This window comes from Triticum urartu, chromosome 1A, assembly GCF_056163025.1.
Source record: "Triticum urartu cultivar PI428250 chromosome 1A, HENAU_Tu73, whole genome shotgun sequence".
Taxonomy (NCBI): Eukaryota; Viridiplantae; Streptophyta; class Magnoliopsida; order Poales; family Poaceae; genus Triticum; species Triticum urartu.
This window is the reverse complement of record NC_141873.1, coordinates 452,501,411-452,520,241: the sequence shown is the minus strand read 5'-3', so window position 1 is coordinate 452,520,241 and position 18,831 is coordinate 452,501,411. Positions and strand designations below refer to the sequence as shown.

At 45.0% G+C, this 18,831-nt stretch overlaps 1 protein-coding gene across 2 annotated transcripts; it reads right to left on the bottom strand.

Moving 5' to 3' along the window:
• Positions 1–5,247: 5,247 nt before the first annotated feature.
• Positions 5,248–9,126, bottom strand: LOC125517862 (cysteine proteinase inhibitor 3). 2 transcript variants are annotated; one of them, XM_048682894.2, is made up of 4 exons: positions 8,812–9,124; positions 7,758–7,983; positions 7,244–7,335; positions 5,248–5,605 (listed from the first exon to the last, which is right to left on the bottom strand). In XM_048682894.2, the coding sequence occupies exons 1-4, from the start codon at positions 9,022–9,024 to the stop codon at positions 5,591–5,593; spliced, it is 546 nt and encodes a 181-aa protein (XP_048538851.2). In that variant the 5' UTR covers positions 9,025–9,124; the 3' UTR covers positions 5,248–5,590. The 2 variants fall into 2 exon arrangements, with proteins under 2 accessions (XP_048538851.2, XP_048538852.2); XM_048682895.2 differs by lacking the exon at positions 7,244–7,335 and having other exon boundaries at positions 8,812–9,126.
• Positions 9,127–18,831: the final 9,705 nt, after the last annotated feature.

The following is an 18,831-nucleotide window of genomic DNA, read 5'->3' as shown; positions in this document are numbered from 1 at the left end:
GCTGCAGCAAGCGACTAGCATATATGGTGGCTAACTTATTCGCAAAAGGGGGCGAGAAGAGGAGGCAAAGCACGAGCGAGAAGCTAGAGGAACAACCTGCGCAAACATTACTCCAACACCGTGTCCACTTCCCGGACTCCGCCGAGAAGAGGCCGTCACGGTAACACACTCAGTTGATTCATTTTAAATAATTAAGGTTCAAGTTATCTACAACCGGACATTAACAAATTCCCATCTGCCCATAACCGCGGGCACGGCTTTCGAAAGTTCAATCCCTGCAGGGGAGTCCCAACTTAGCCCATGACAAGCTCTCACGGTCAACGAAGGAATAAACCTCCTCCCAAGACGTTCCGATCAGACTCGGTATCTCGGTAACTCAAGACACTTCGACAGGTTAAAACAAGACCAGCAACACCGCCCGAATGTGCCGACAAATCCCGATAGGAGCTGCACATATCTCTTTCTCAGGGCACAGTCAGATTGTCCAAACTTCCGGTAGGCCAGCCCAGAGTTGCCCCTGGTAGCCACCGGCGGCTGACGGTTTGGACCAACACTCAGAGGAGCACTGGCCCGGGGGGGTTAAAATAAGATGACCCTTGAGTCTGCAGAACCCAAGGGAAAGAAAAGGCTAGGTGGCAAATGGTAAAACCAAGGTTGGGCATTGCTGGACAAGCTTTAATCAAGGCGAAATATCAAGGGGTTCCCATTATAACCCAACCGCGTAAGGAACGCAAAATCCGGGAACATAACACCGATATGACGGAAACTAGGGCGGCAAGAGTGGAACAAAACACTAGGCGAGAGGCCGATCCTTCCACCCTTTACCAGTATATAGATGCATTAAGATAACATAGCAAAATAATGATATCCCAACAAGTAAAAAAAATGTTTCCAACAAGGAACGGCCTCCAATCTTCACCTGCAACTAGCAACGCTATAAGAGGGGCTGAGCAAAGCGGTAACATAGCCAATCAACGGTTTGCTAGGACAAGGTGGGTTAGAGGTTTGACATGGCAATTGGGAGGCTGACAAGCAAAAGGTAGGCATCGTAGCATTGGCATAGCAAGAGCGAGCAAACTAGCATAGCAAAGATAGTAGTGATTTCGAGGGTATGATCATCTTGCCTGCACAGTTGTCAGAGTTGACTGGATCCTCACAAGCAAACTCAACAGGCTCCTCGGTAGCGAACTCGTCTCCCGGCCCTACCCAACAAGACAAACAAGCAACAAGGATACAATCAACCACGTGCAAGACCAAGCAATATGATGAAATGATGATATGCTATGCGGGATGCGATGCGGGATGCAAAATGCAAGATATGGCAGGGGATGCATGAACCTGGCCTCAACTTAGAATTCCAAGGGTGCCACTGGAAAGATGAGATGAAATCGCTTGAAAACGATATAAAGATCGTCGGAATCGGAGTTACGGTTTGGAAATGGCAAGCGTTTTAAGAATGACACCGGTCTGCGATTTACAGCAAGTAGGCATCTAAATGCAATGAGATGAACATGCTACAGCCACCAAACATGACAACAAAATACATAGAAGGGATGCACACAAGATGCTTAACAAAAGACTAGCACTGAGCCACGGCCAATTCATCCATTATGAGGTTCAAACAAGCATAGCAAAAACGCAAATGCAAAACAGATTCCAGACTTAGTGAAATTAACACTTGTCTGAAATTTCAGATCACGAAGCCCTCTTCGGAGCAGCAAAACAACAAGATGCATGACCTGATTAAGACAAGTAAGAATATGGCATGGAGCTACTCAACAAGCTTAACAAAAGTCCCAAAGTGACCTGGGGCCAAAAGGGATCACCAAATATACTAACGGGCACACGAATATAGCAAAAACATAATCAGTTTGCAGACTTAGTGAAAACTGAGACATGCTGAAATATAACTCACAAAGGCATGTAGACGAGCTCGATGCACTCACTACGGTGCAAGTCATGGCAAGACAAGCATACATCCTTTAAGAAGGCGCAAAATACAAGCTAGACATGGCAAGAACAATGGCATAACATGCACGGATCAATTACAACAACGCCGGCAAAATCACAAACGAGTTGACGATCTGCCCAGATTCACAACGAAGCAAAAGTAGAGCTCGATTGAATCAAGCTAGGGTGCTCCATAATTGCAAACAAGGACATGTATGGATAGAGCATAACATGATTAACAAAACTCCTTTATTGATCATCCTCAAAAGAGGCACGGATCACTAGGAAACAAGCTGAACATATGGCATCATGAACTAAATAATCCCAGACTTAGTGAAAACAACTAAGTCTCTGAAAACAGATTTACCGGGTGCCTCACTTTGCAAGCTTGCACAAGTCACCACACACATCCTAAAAATGCATGGGTTGCACCTCTGGAAATAAGACAAAATTCTTAACAAAACATATGAAGGACTCACAGGCATATCATGCACACAATAATCATGGCAAAAATGACAAAAGTCTAAGATGAACTAGCAGATCTGACAATTATCTCACGAAGCCTCCTTCTAACAGCATTTTAGGCATCAAGATGAACTCAAATGAAAATGATGCAATGGATTGAAATGATGTACTCGTCGAGACGAACATTTTGATATATTATATGCATGAATCGGAGCTACGGATGCAAAGTTACGGGGCCTCGAACAGAGCAACTTGGATCAAGAATTTCAGGACAGAGAAAAATCCACCTCGCGAAAATTAGGGTGACTGTAGCTGGATTTAGATCGGGCACGGATCCCGAGGCGGCGCTGCACTATAGCTGTCGTCGGGGAAGAAGAAGAACAGCGGCCGGCGGGAGGAGGCGATGGCTGGCGGCCGGGTCCGGTGGCCGGCGTCGCCGGGCGGCCGGTGGCTCCCCGGGGCGGCTCGGGCGGCGCCAAGGCGTGCGGCGGCGGGGCGCGCGGTGGCGTGCGGCGGCGGCGGCGGCGGCCCGCGGTGTAGGCGGCGGCCGGCGTGGTGGCGGCGGGCGTCGGGGCAGAGCAGGCGGCGGCGCGGGGCGGAGCCGGCGGCGAGGCGGCGGCGGATCCGGGCCACGGGGGCCGGAGTCGGGCTCCCCGGCCGCGGCGGCGGCGGGGACAGGCGAGGCCACGTGGCGGCCTACGGTAGGCTGAGGGGAGCGGGGCGGACACGTCCGGCTCGCGCGGACGTTGTCCGGCGGCGGCGGGGAGGTTTTTTAGGGTTTCGGGAAGGGAGAAGATCCGAAAACGGAGGGGTGTATATATAGGCATAGAGGGAGCTAGGAGAGTCCAAATGAGGTGCGGTTTTCGGCCATGCGGTCGTGATCGAACGCTCTAGGACATGGAGCGGAGTTTGGTGGGTTTTGGGCCAAACTGGAGGGGTGTTGGGCTGCAACACACACGAGGCCTTTTCGATCCCTCGGTTAACCGTTGGAGTATCAAACGAAGTCCAATTGATACGAAACTTGACAGGCGGTCTACCGGTGGTAAACCAAGGCCGCTTGGCAAGTCTCGGTCCAATACGGAAATGTTTAATCCCCACACATGAAAGAAAGGTAGAATTGACCACCGGAGGAGAACGAAGCGCCGGAATGCAAAACGGACAACGGGGAAAAAGCTCGAATGCATGAGATGAACATGTATGCAAATGCAATGCACATGATGACATGATATGAGATGCATGAAAACGAAAACAACACACGGAGACAAAGACCCGAACCCGAGAAATAAATATAACTTAACGCCGGGAACGGCAAGAGTTGGAGTACAAGAAGGGAAAGTTACATCCGGGGTGTTACACTCCGCTAGCAGCGACGGCGGAGGGAGGGAGGGGTAACCTCGGATCTGTGTGTGGGGTGGGTTCGCAGTAGGGTTAGGGTTGAGAGAGATGTTGTTGAGGTCGTTGCAGCGGCGTTGCGTATGAATAAGTTTCCCCGGGCTCTGTTCATGGTCAGGGGGAGCTATTGCCTTCATCTAGGGGGGAGCAGGGTAGGAGATCCCGGGGATCTCGCTGAGGTCGTGGGCTATGGTGTCTGAAGGTCGACCGGCACTAGCCGGTTGGGTCCTCAGATGGGAGGTGGTTGTGTGGAGACAGAGATTCTTGTTTCTCCTCGTCGGTATGATTTTCCGTTGTTGTTCTTCCTCTTACTTTGTGTTGTTGTTCGAGGGATGTCCTGCTTTGCCCAGGCGGTTGGCCCGACCGCGGCGCCAGAACCGATCCTAGTTCTCTTTCATCTGAAAGGGACACATATAGCGGTACTCAAAGCCACAAATTATAGGTGGCCAAACGGGCCGGGATAGCTGGGCCGGCCCGGTAGCACGGCCGGCACGGCACGGGCTAGGCACGGCACGGCACGTGCTAAATGGGCCAGGCCCGGCACGCGGCACGCCAGGGGCCGTGCCTGGGCCTGAAGGCCGAGCACACGGGCCGGCACGGCACGGCCCGATTATCTTTTTTTATTTTTTTTTATGTATCGTAATGTGGCCCAACAGGTAAAAATAGGCTAAAAAACGCCCAGTGCGCAAAATAGGTGGCAGATTAGCGGGCCTAGCATGCCTGTGGGCCGGCCCGATTAGCATATGGGCCGTGCCTGGGCTGCAGGCTGCAGCATGCGGGCTGGCACGGCACGGCCCGTATAATAATCGTGCCTCGGCGGGCCGAGCCGTGCCAGGCACGATTAGGATGGGCCGTGCCGTTTGGCCAGCTATACCACAAATGGTGAAGGCTGATGCAGGCATGTTGGATGCACATGTGTGTGTCCTTATCTTTTCGGCGCCAGTGCAAAGAAAAGGAGAGCAAAGCGGCGGCAATTATGTCGTGGTTAAAGATGATGACCTACTTGGGTCTGATTGCAGAGTCTTGTATTGCATTGGTCTTCTTGTAAGGTTCAGGAATGATGACACAAAGCTCCAGAGGTCATCGTATTTTACTAGTTGTTTTAGGGTGCTCTCTATTTTCCTGGTTCATTGTGCGTGTGTTAGGGTGCGCTTGTACAGGTCAAGAACTTTGCATTATTTCGTGATTTGAATGCAAGCAACTTTCTCAAGAGAAAAACATAATGCAAAACGCATTATAACATATTCAATTGTGTGAATAGCTTGGTTTTGTATTGAGTTCTGACAACGTTCTTTAGTACTACCTCCGTATCAAAATATAAGACGTGTTTTTGACAATGTCATAGTGTCAAGAAAGGTCTTATATTTTGACACAAAGGGAGTAGTGACTTGTATGTGTGTAGATTCGTGGAACAACATGCCTTGTCCTTGGACACATGAATGAACAATGAACGCAACACTAATGATGCCATAATGTACATACCTGAACATGAACCGTATGCAATATACAGAGTCCCCACGTTTCAAAACAAATATACAGAGTTCAGACGTCTAACTGTCAAAGGCTCAAAGCATGTCCGTGTGACAGCATATAGTAGTACTATCTAACAGGGGATGAAGATGCGACTAGATGCCATTTGATAAACAGACTAACGGCGGATAAAAACTTTGCACAGGGGAAACTACTAGTAGTACTTAGGTTCACAGGTTGCTGGCAGCTACATTTCAGAACCTCATGTTCCGACCTTCACGCCTTCCAGTTCCATACTCCATGGAAGAAACCTTCACACCGTGTGTGCCTGGAAATCAAAATTGGGTTATATTTTGCCACAATGTGCTCACAAATAAACAAATGGAGCAAATAAGTAATGCTCAACTACGACTTGGTTCTTGTGGTTATACCCCCAATAACAGAAGAGTGTTTAAATCAATCTGCACAAAATACCTCTTATAACCAACAAGCACCAGCAATCAGGTATGAAATGTACCATGATGGGTATAAATAACATGGGTATTTTCGGAAATTTCACCATGCGGTTAGGGAAATGCCAATAATTTAGGAAGGAAAACATCACACGTGTCAAAGCATGCTGTGAATGATGTTGACTTTTTTTTTACTTTGGGCACTATTTCTTGTAATTTTGTGTTCGTGCAGATTTAAGTACTTCTAATGACAAGTCCAGTGACATATTTCACATGTCCTATCTAGATAGTTTCAAACATATAGATGGGCAACTTTAAGTACGTTTGGTGACGTGAATCATAACATTATACTCCCTCCGTCCCATAATATAAGAACGTTTTTGACACTAGTGTGGTGTCAAAAACGTTCTTATATTATGGGACAGAGGGAGTACCTATGAATTATTTACTGGCTTCCAACACATTTCAGAATATCAATATTTTGAAAATCTACTGTGAAGGATAATAGAAAGCCATGAGAGTGGATGGTCTGATCAAACCAAATCCAAAAAATCTGAAATTTTGAGACATCAAACCTTATCAAATGTTCGAGCATCTTGCAAATTTTCAGCCAAAAATAACACCGAGGAGCTCTCACCGAAAAAAACAAAATCAATGTTCAAAGTTTTGTGCACTTTTTAAGCATTGATATTGTTTTTTTCTTTGTGAGAGCTCCTCGGATGTTATTTTTGGCTGAAATTTTGCAAGAATCTTGAGCATTTGATATGGTTTGATGTCTCAAATTTTTCCGATTTTTTTTATTTGGTTTGATCACGTTTTTTCAGTTTTTTGCAAACTCAGGTGTAGTACACCCGAGAGTAGTGGCTACTTTCCGGAACGCCATGGCACCAGCATCTTGAAAATAGGGGCAGCCTGGTGCACGTAGCTCCCGCTTTCGCAGGGTCCGGGGAAGGGTCCGACCACTTTGGGTCTTTTGTACGCAGTCTTTCCCTGCATTTCTGCAACAAGCTGTTTCCATGACTTGAACCCGTTACCTCATGGTCACAAGGCAACAGCTTTACCGCTGCGCCAAGGCTCCCCTTCCAGCATCTTGAAAATAGATTACTCAAAAAATGGATAAATTATGTCATCACTGCGAGTTGCAAATGATTTCATGGGGAAGGCCTGGTACTGGTGTATGATTGACTATACTTTCTTCAAACCGAGAACAGAAAAATGAGGGTCTGTAGGTGGTGGTGGATTGCAAATGCTTAGATCTTTCATATTCATAGTATGTGAATAATACACTTGCGACAGGAAACTAATTTGGATTGGAATGTTTGTCAAATAAAAAAGCTTCTGCAGTAGCAAGACAACAAGATAAGTCCTTATTTATTTCTTACTCCTAGGGAAGTTAATCATCAAGCATTAAGACATATTAGCCCATGAATATATAAACTACTCCTTGACATTTTGGTGATGACTGGAAAAGGCATTGTGATGAGTTGAACATGAGAAGGAGTGATCAAACAGACCTGAGAAGAGGATGAGTCAACAGAAAGTCCAGTATTCTCGTTGCTGTGCATCTTCGGTGCCATGTCGGTTTGAAGAGACAGCTTGAGGATAGCTGGGAAATTTTACTTTTATAAGCAGAAATCATCTTTCTTAATAGGTTGAACTAATTAATTACCAAATCATGAAGCATTTGATAAATGTGAATAGACAGATGTGATAATTTGATCTTTCCAGAGATCTCTTGCTGGATTATTTTCATTTTATCTGGCCCAATCCAGGTGTTGCTGAACAGGACATGTTTTCCAGCATTAAAGAAGTTATTCAGATCATGTGGCAAGGCAAATCATCAGCATTGAAATACTTTCAGAACTAGATAGTACTCCCTCCGATCCAAAATAACTGTCGCAATTTTGAATTAGTTTTGAACTGGGGTTAGTTGAAAACTGTGACACTCTTTATGGATCGGAGGTAGTACTTGATAACATTCAACACTATCACCTTAGATGTTAAGAAAGCTAGTGAGACCAAGAATACCTTGCCCAGTGCTAGCATCAGAAGCAACGGAAGACTCAGACTGGAAGTCACCGGCATGACGGAACTCGACAACTGCCTTGAAATTTTGCCACGGCTTCACCCATACCTTTGCCTTGTACATACTTTTCTTTCCAGAATCCACTACCTCCACCATCAGGTCGTGCAAGGTCCCAGCAACCACTTGCCTTTTTGCATTCACAACTCGTGTGAACTCCAATGCAGAACCCTACACAGCAAGATTAACATCAGAGGAAATCTAACATGTTTTCATGAAGACTGCACAACATTATCAGAGGAACTTAAGCATTACTCCCTCTCAGAGGGAGTATATATTTCTTATATTTCTTTACAGAGGGAGTATATATCAGAGGAACTCGTGTGAACTAAGTGACTAAACGATCTTATATTTCTTTACAGAGGGAGTATATATTTTGACGAAGAACGCACCCTATCAGAGAATATAAGCAAACATTAAAAAAAATCCCATATAATGACAAAATCTGGAAATATTCAAGTTCCCATAGTACCGTGGGAGTATCTCATGATGATCCAAAAAACGTATCAGGGTGCAACTCAATCCATGATCAGTCATCAGATATATTCCTAAGCTAATAAAGTGCACGCGAAACTGCAATCATCGGAACATGAAAGACGCAGCGATGGATGCTAGCTGTTTAAAACGTATGCATAGTATAAAAAAAGTGGTTTCTAAAAGTTGCTTATGTTTCCACTGGAGTCTGAAGCCAACAAACTCTGCAATTTAGCAATCAGGTCTCAAAACATGCTGTTGGGCGCTTAAAACGCAGAATAAATAGTAGAATTGGTACATCCGCACACGTTTAAAGTCAACGAAATTCTGAAATCAACAAGTAGATCCCTAACTTGCATGCTATCTTGCATCATTATGTACCTGCACAGATCGGACCTACGCCAAGCCTTGCTTCTCCGACTCCTGGACCTAACTGTAACACGCCGTAGGGCGACACAGCTTACTCCGACGACGCGATTCACATCGACCGAATAATTCGTTCCAAAAAAAAAAAACGCGGCGCACCTGCTTCCTGTTGTGCTCGGCGACGGCGAAGCGCGCGGCGTCCTCGGCCTCGGCCCGCTCGCGGACGGCGGCGAGCATGCCCCGCACGAGGCCGCTCTCGTCGCCGCCGAGGTGGAACCCGGCGGCCCCGGGGACGACCGGGGCGGCGAGGAGGACGGCGAGGGAGAGGGCGAGGAGCGCGGCGCCGACGGGGCAGCCGCAGCGGCGGGCCATCGTCGCTCCTCCCGAGCCTTCGATTGGTCGGCGAGTTTGGCGTCGGCGTGTGGTGGCTGGCTGTCTGTCTGCCTGCTTGCGTCGCGTTGCTTCTCGGGTCGGGGGGAGGGGAAAGCGAGAGTGGGGGCAGGTTCGGTTGGCGCGGGGGAGACAGCGACGGGTCTAGGCATCCCGGCCGTCCACGGCCTGGATCGGGCGGCGGATGGGAACGATACGGACGCGACTTGCCCGGCACATCTCGTGTTTGGTTCACGCGGAGTATTTTTAGTGCAAGCTAACGTCTTCTAGTCGATTGCGACGCGCTTGTGGTGAGATGGTGGTTTTATTAATGTTGAAATTTCATGATTTTGGTCGTCTTTTTATTAGTTTTGATTGAAAGAGTGCATTTTCTCCCTAAAAACAAGTGTTGTCTCCGTGGGTTTGATGAAGGTTTTGCCTAGTCACTTCATCACATAGATAAAAGAAAATGAACCCATCCGGTTGAAGACTTCGGTGGCCATGGAACGCCTGCTCCTCCCCGCACTCTCTCCGGCCGCTCCTAATCAGCATGATCGAGACATTGAAGGATATCCTCCGTGAATGATTCAAATGACAACAAGCTGACACATGCATGTGATATTGATTTTTTTTTAATATTGTACAAAGGCAGACGCTCACATAGACGCACCCGTATGACATCCATTCTTGATATTAATCACACTGTCTTCTTAATGTCGCCAATGTCCCCCCTCCCCCCCAAGCAGAAGTACACCACGAAAGTAGACACATTTTGCTCACTCAAATAAATCCCCTCTTTGAATTCATCCCCCAGCATCCTCAAATCCCGAGAAAGGACGGTAGGCTACACCGGCTTAGAACTTAGAACTCTTTGTTGTCAACACCGTGTCGTCGAGGAAGAGGCCATGGTTCGAGAAGATGCAGGCCGACATGCTCAAGTTCGACGGCGAGTGATCTATGGCTGCGACCGCCATCCCTTTTTTTGTATGCTGGCAAGTGTGATGGCATGACCATGGCCGAGATGGTGTGGTCGAATTTCCCGCCCCTTTTGTGTGTTGGCATGTGTGCCGACCAATGGCAAATGCGTCAGCATGAACTGTGTGGTGGGTTTTTTGAAGGCTGGCATTGTATGCCGACCGCTGGCATAATGCCGGCATGAACTTTGGACGACCGCATGGCCGTTGGCATGATCTATGGCCGCGTGCCTTTTTAAATTTGTGCGCGGACATGAAATGAGTCACCAGCGTCGGGTGCACGACCGACCCCCAAAAAAAACAGGACAGGCCTACCCAAACAGATAAAAAATGGACAAAATCATCGTCCGTTTGGGTCAACGCGTTGGAGTTGCTCTTGACTCCTCTTTCTCAATGTCCGGAGCGGCCTCACTTCACACGCGCCCCACGTCATGCCTATATTCACATATTTTACACGCATGGTCGTTGCCCATTGAAAGGGCATGTAGCCCCTAAGTGTGGTTTTGGTAATTAAATGACAATCTCTATGGACTAATGTTTCTCAATGAGATATATTTGAAGGTTTTGTCCATAGATGGTGCCTCAAGGATATTGGATGGAATCAAGGATGAAGTCCATATATATGAAGATATGTTTGCTATATGCTTTGGAGTTAAATGACAATTCCTATGGAGCATCAAGTGCATTGAATCTTATATGAAGATATGTTCCATAGTGATGCTTGAAGTGTGTTGGGTTGTTTTGTGAAGTCTTCCATCAAAGCATCTGAAGAAGTCCTCATGGTATCCTTCTCTGGATACCCCTTGCACACGGGCTTGTACCATGCGCATGGGGTCGAGTGTCAACTCTCTGGATACCCCGTGATCACGAGGCCTAGGTGTTGGCTCTCGAGATCGCATACCCAGTGAGGTTTCAAGTTGGTCTTCGAGTACTTCTATTGAATCCATCAAGATTGATTTCTATGCCTAATCTAATTATGTTCATGGTGGAGTTCATTGGAGGATCTCTAAGACTGACATATTTTGGCTTTTAAGGATCAAGGGCTTGAGAGAATAATCAAAGAGAAGAATTCAAGTTATGGTTTCAAGACAAGATCATGGTGAGCTTATGTGTTGGGTTTAGGTTGATCAAGTCTTGAAGCAAGCAACTAGAGTGAAGAATTCATTGTGCCTCTCAAGATATTATGATGGAGGACTTTTAAGGATCAAGGGTTTGAGAGAATAATCAAAGAGAAGAATTCAAGTTATGATTCAAGACAAGATCATGGTGATCTCACGTGTTGGGTTTCAGTTGATCAAGTCTTAAAGCAAGCAACTAGAGTGAACAATTCATTATGCCTCTCAAGAGATTGTGATGGGGTTTTTTAGAAGGGAAAGTGGTGATCAAGATGATATTCATAGTGGAAGTTATGGTCATGAAAGAGTCTTTGGTGATATTGTCCTGAAGCAATGAAGGGAAATGAAGAGTTCATTGTGGTTTTCAAGAAACCAAGATGGAGCTTGGAGTAAAGATGTTGGTTGACCAAGATGAAGCTCGAATATTATATCTAGATGGTCAACTCTCAAAGCGCAAACATTGTACCACGTGGGATCAAGTGATCTAGTGGTATGGTAAGTAATTGTGAATTGTGCTTTTTTACCTAACCCATGCTATGTGTTTGTTATGTCTATGTGGGTTAGGTGTTTCTCATGGGCTTGCATCAAAAGTAAATATCTCAAGTAGCCTATGTGTGGATGACATCAAGTAGTGATGGTCATCGAGTTCGAGGAGTCCAAGTACAAGATGAGAAGCCGGAGGTTATATGCTTTGAAGCTTGCGGTCCACATCATGATAATGCTCATGTGAAGATGGGCTTAAGTTAAGGCTTCCCTCATTGCAATATGAGAAAGCAATTCAAGCATCTTCACCAAGTGGTTGTGGACAAGAAAGGGATTCCAACTTGAGACAAGCATTGGAGTCATCACCAAGCTCAAGTTGAACATGCAAGGCAAAGGTATACCTTAGCTAGGTTTTCCTAGTTTTGCCGGTCTCATGGTGCTTGGAGGGAGACCGAATTATAGGTTTGATAGCCGTACTATCAAGAGGGACTCTCGGGCATAGCTTGATCATGTCGCATGTAGAGAGCTCAAACCTTTGCATTACTTGCATCATTATTTTGAAGGAAATATGCCCTAGAGGCAATAATAAAGTTATTATTTATTTCCTTATACCATGATAAATGTTTATTATTCATGCTAGAATTGTATTAACCGGAAACATAATACATGTGTGAATACATAGACAAACAGAGTGTCACTAGTATGCCTCTACTTGACTAGCTCGTTAATCAAAGATGGTTATGTTTCCTAACCATGGACAAAGAGTTTTTATTTGATTAACGGGATCACATCATTAGTTGAATGATCTGATTGACATGACCCATTCCATTAGCTTAGCACCCGATCATTTAGTATGTTGCTATTGCTTTCTTCATGACTTATACATGTTCCTATGACTATGAGATTATGCAACTCCCGTTTGCCAGAGGAACACTTTGTGTGCTACCAAACGTCACAACGTAACTGGGTGATTATAAAGGAGCTCTACAGGTGTCTCCAAAGGTACATGTTGGGTTGGCGTATTTCGAGATTAGGATTTGTCACTCCGATTGTCGGAGAGGTATCTCTGGGCCCTCTCGGTAATGCACATCACTTAAGCCTTGCAAGCATTGCGACTAATGAGTTAGTTGCGGGATGATGTATTACAGAACGAGTAAAGAGACTTGCCGGTAACGAGATTGAACTAGGTATAGGATACCGACGATCGAATCTCGGGCAAGTAACATACCGATGACAAAGGGAACAACGTATGTTGTTATGCGGTCTGACCGATAAAAGATCTTCGTAGAATATGTAGGAGCCAATATGAGCATCCAGGTTCCGCTATTGGTTATTGACCGGAGACGTGTCTCGGTCATGTCTACATTGTTCTCGAACCCGTAGGGTCCGCACGCTTAAGGTTACGATGACAGTTATATTATGAGTTTATGCATTTTGATGTACCGAAGGTTGTTCGGAGTCCCGGATGTGATCACGGACATGACGAGGAGTCTCGAAATGGTCGAGACATAAAGATTGATATATTGGAAGCCTATGTTTGGATATCGAAAGTGTTCCGGGTGAAATCGGGATTTTACCGGAGTACCGGGAGGTTACCGGAACCCCCCGGGAGCTATATGGGCCTTAATGGGCCTTAGTGGAAGAAGAGGAGAGGCAGCCAGGGCTGGGCCGCGCGCCCCTCCCCCCTAGTCCGAATAGGACAAGGAGAGAGGGGGCCGGCGCCCCCCTCCTTCTCTCTCTCTCTTTTCCCACCCCACGAATCCTATTCCAACTAGGAAAAGGGGGGAGTAGGACTCCTCCTGGCGCGCCACACCTTGGCCGGCCGGCCCCCCTCCCTTGAACCTTTATATACGGAGGCAGGGGCACCCCTAGAGACACAAGTTGATCCACGTGATCATACTCTTAGCCGTGTGCGGTGCCCCCTTCCACCATAGTCCTCGATAATATTGTAGCGGTGCTTAGGCGAAGCCCTGCGACGGTAGTACATCAAGATCGTCACCACGCCGTCGTGCTGACGGAACTCTTCCCCGACACTTTGCTGGATCGGAGTCCGGGGATCGTCATCGAGCTGAACGTGTGCTAGAACTCGGAGGTGCCGTAGTTTCGGTGCTTGATCGGTCGGGCCGTGGAGACATAAGACTACATCAACCAAACGCTTCCGTTGTCGATCTACAAGGGTACGTAGATCATACTCTCCCCTCTCGTTGCTATGCATCACCATGATCTTGCGTGAGCACAGGAATTTTTTTTGAAATTACTACGAAACCCAACAGTGGCATCCGAGCCTAGGTTTTATATGTTGATGTTATATGCACGAGTAGAACACAAGTGAATTGTGGGCGATATAAGTCATACTGCTTACCAGCATGTCATACTTTGGTTCGGCGGTATTGTTGGACGAAGCGGCCCGGACCGACATTACGCGTACGCTTACGCGAGACCGGTTCTCCCGACGTGCTTTGCACATAGGTGGCTTGCGGGTGACAGTTTCTCCAACTTTAGTTGAACCAAGTGTGGCTACGCCCGGTCCTTGCGAAGGTTAAAACAGCACCAACTTGACAAACTATCGTTGTGGTTTTGATGCGTAGGTAAGATTGGTTCTTGCTTAAGCCCGTAGCAGCCACGTAAAACTTGCAACAACAAAGTAGAGGACGTCTAACTTGTTTTTGCAGGGCATGTTGTGATGTGATATGGTCAGGACATGATGCTAAATTTTATTGTATGAGATGATCATGTTTTGTAACCGAGTTATCGGCAACTGGCAGGAGCCATATGGTTGTCGCTTTATTGTATGCAATGCAATCGCGCTGTAATGCTTTACTTTATCACTAAGCGGTAGCGATAGTCGTGGAAGCATAAGATTGGCGAGACGACAACGATGCTACGATGGAGATCAAGGTGTCGCGCCGGTGACGATGGTGATCATGACGGTGCTTCGGAGATGGAGATCACAAGCACAAGATGATGATGGCCATATCATATCACTTATATTGATTGCATGTGATGTTTATCTTTTATGCATCTTATCTTGCTTTGATTGACGGTAGCATTATAAGATGATCTCTCACTAATTATCAAGAAGTGTTCTCCCTGAGTATGCACCGTTGCGAAAGTTCTTCGTGCTGAGACACCACGTGATGATCGGGTGTGATAGGCTCTACGTTCAAATACAACGGGTGCAAAACAGTTGCACACGCGGAATACTCAAGTTATACTTGACGAGCCAAGCATATACAGATATGGCCTCGGAACACGGAGACCGAAAGGTCGAGCGTGAATCATATAGTAGATATGATCAACATAGTGATGTTCACCAATGAAACTACTCCATCTCACGTGATGATCGGACATGGTTTAGTTGATTTGGATCACGTAATCACTTAGAGGATTAGAGGGATGTCTATCTAAGTGGGAGTTCTTTAAGTAATATGATTAATTGAACTTTAATTTATCATGAACTTAGTCCTGGTAGTATTAGCATATCTATGTTGTAGATCAATAGCTCGCGTTGTTGCTTCCCTGTGTTTATTTTGATATGTTCCTAGAGAAAATTGTGTTGAAAGATATTAGTAGCAATGATGCGGATTGGATCCGTGATCTGAGGTTTATCCTCATTGCTGCACAGAAGAATTATGTCCTTGATGCACCGCTAGGTGACAGACCTATTGCAGGAGCAGATGAAGACGTTATGAACGTTTAGCTAGCTCAATATGATGACTACTTGATAGTTTAGTGCACCATGCTTAATGGCTTAGAATCGGAACTTCAAAGACGTTTTGAACGTCATGGACCATATGAGATGTTCCAGGAGTTGAAGTTAATATTTCAAGCAAATACCCGAGTTGAGAGATATGAAGTCTCCAACAAGTTCTATAGCTAAAAGATGGAGGAGAATCGCTCAACTAGTGAGCATGTGCTCAGATTGTCTGGGTACTACAATCGCTTGAATCAAGTGGGAGTTAATCTTCCAGATAAGATAGTGATTGACAGAATTCTCTAGTCACCATCACCAAGTTAGTAGAACTTCGTGATGAACTATGATATGCAAGGGATAACAAAAACGATTCCCAAGCTCTTCGTACTGCGGAAATTGACGAAGGTAGAAATCGAGAAAAACATCAAGTGTTGATGGTAGACAAGACCACTAGTTTCAAGAAAAGGGCAGAGGGAAGAAGGGGAACTTCAAGAAGAACAGCAAGCAAGTTGCTGCTCAAGTGAAGAAGCCCAAGTCTAGTCCTAAGCCTGAGACTAAGTGTTTCTACTGCAAAGGGATTGGTCACTGGAAGCGGAACTACCCCAAGTTATTGGCAGATAAGAAGGATGGCAAAGTGAACATAAGTATATTTGATATACATGTTATTGATGTGTACTTTACTAGTGTTTATAGCAACCCCTCAGTATTTGATACTAGTTCAGTTGCTAAGATTAGTAACTCGTAACGGGAGTTGCAGAATAAACAGAGACTAGTTAAGGGTGAAGTGACGATGTGTGTTGGAAGTGGTTCCAAGATTGATATGATCATCATCGCACACTCCCTATACTTTTGGGATTAGTGTTGAACCTGAATAAGTGTTATTTGGTGTTTGCGTTGAGCATGAATATGATTAGATCATGTTTATTGTAATACGGTTATTCATTTAAGTAAGAGAATAAATTGTTGTTCTGTTTACATGAATAAAACCTTATATGGTTACACACCCAATGAAAATAGTTCGTTGGATCTCGATCGTAGTGATACACATCATAATATTGAAACCAAAAAATGCAAAGTTAATAATGATAGTGCAACTTATTTGTGGCACTGCCGTTTAGGTCATATTGGTGTAAAGCACATGAAGAAACTCCATGCTGATGGGTTTTGGAATCACTTGATTATGAATCACTTGATGCTTGCGAACCATGCCTCATGGGCAAGATGACTAAAACGCCGTTCTCCGGAACTATGGAGCGAGCAACTGACTTATTGGAAATAAATACATACTGATGTATGCGATCCGATGAGTGTTAAGGCTCGCGGAGGGTATCATTATTTTCTGACCTTCACAGATGATTTGAGCAGATATGGGTATATCTACTTGATGAAATATAAGTCTGAAACATTTGAAAAGTTCAAAGAATTTCAGAGTGAAGTGGAAAATCATCGTGACAAGAAAATAAGGTTTCTACGATCTGATCACGGAGACAAATATTTGAGTTACGAGTTTGGTCTTCAATTAAAACAATGTGGAATAGTTTCACAAATTCATGCCACCTGGAACACCACAGCATAATGGTGTGTCCGAACGTCATAAATGTACTTTAATGGATATAATACAATCTATGATGTTTCTTACCGATTTATCACTATCGTTTTGGGGTTATGCATTAGAGACAGCTGCATTCACGTTAAATAGGGCACCATCTAAATCCGTTGAGACGACACTATATGAACTGTGGTTTAGCAAGAAACCAAAGTTGTCGTTTCTGAAAGTTTGGGGCTGCGATGCTTATGTGAAAAAGCTTCAACCTGATAAGCTCGAACCCAAATCGGAGAAATGTGTCTTCATAGGATATCCAAAGGAAACTATTGGATACACCTTCTATCACAGATCCGAAGGCAAGACTTTTGTTGCTAAATTCGGAAACTTTCTGGAGAAGGAGTTTCTCTCGAAAGAAGTGAGTGGGAGGAAAGTAGAACTTGACGAGGTAAGTGTACCTACTCCCTTATTGGAAAGTAGTACATCACAGAAACCAGTTTCTGTGACACCTACACCAATTAGTGAGGAAGCTAATGATATTGATCATGAAACTTCAGATCAAGTTACTACCGAATCTCGTAGGTAAACCAGAGTGAGATCCGCACCAGAGTAGTACGGTAATCCTGTTCTGGAAGTCATGTTACTAGACCATGACGAACTTGCGAACTATGAGGAAGCGATGATGAGCCCAGATTCCGCGAAATGGTTTGAGGCCATGAAATCTGAGATGGGATCCATGTATGAGAACAAAGTATGGACTTTGGTTGACTTGCCCGATGATCGGCAAGCAATTGAGAATAAATGGATCTTCAAGAAGAAGACTGACGCTGACGGTAATATTACTATCTACAAAGCTCGACTTGTCGCAAAAGGTTTTCGACAAGTTCAAGGGGTTGACTACGATGAGACCTTCTCACCCGTAGCGATGCTTAAGTATGTCCGAATCATGTTAGCAATTGCCGCATTTTATGATTATGAAATTTGGCAAATGGATGTCAAAACTGCATTCCTGAATGGATTTCTGGAAGAAGAGTTGTATATGATGCAGCCGGAAGGTTTTGTCGATCCAAAAGGAGCTAACAAAGTGTGCAAGCTCCGGCGATCCATTTATGGACTGGTGCAAGCCTCTCGGAGTTGGAATAAACGCTTTGATAGTATGATCAAAGCATATAGTTTTATACAGACTTGCGGTGAAGCCTGTATTTACAAGAAAGTGAGTGGAAGCACTACATCATTTCTGATAAGTATATGTGAATGACATATTGTTGATCGAAAATAATGTAGAATTATTCTGCAAAGCATAAAGGAGTGTTTGAAAGGAGTTTTTTCAAAGAAAGACCTCGGTGAAGCTACTTACATATAGAGCATCAAGATCTATAGAGATAGATCAAGACGCTTGATAAGTTTTTTCAATGAGTACATACCTTGACAAGATTTTGAAGTAGTTCAAAATGGACCAGTCAAAGAAAGAGTTCTTGCCTATGTTACAAGGTGTGAAATCGAGTAAGACTCAAAGCCCGACCACGGCAGAAGATAGAAAGAGAATGAAAGTCATTCCCTATGCCTCAGCCACAGGTTCTATAAAGTATGCCATGCTATGTACCAGATCTATTGTATACCCTACACTGTGTTTAGCAAGGGAGTACAATAGTGATCTAGGAGTAGATCACTGGACAGCGGTCAAAATTATCCTTAGTGGAATAAGGATATGTTTCTTGATTATGGAGGTGACAAAAAGGTTCGTCGTAAAGAGTTACGTCGATGCAAGTTTTGACACTAATCCAGATGACTCTAAGTCTCAATCTGGATACATATTGAAAGTGGGAGCAATTAGCTAGAGTAGCTCTGTGCAGAGCATTGTTTGACATAGAAATTTGCAAAATACATACGGATCTGAATGTGGCAGACCCATTGACTAAACTTCTCTCACAAGCAAAACATGATCACATCTTAGTACTCTTTGGGTGTTAATCACATAGAGATGTGAACTAGATTATTGAC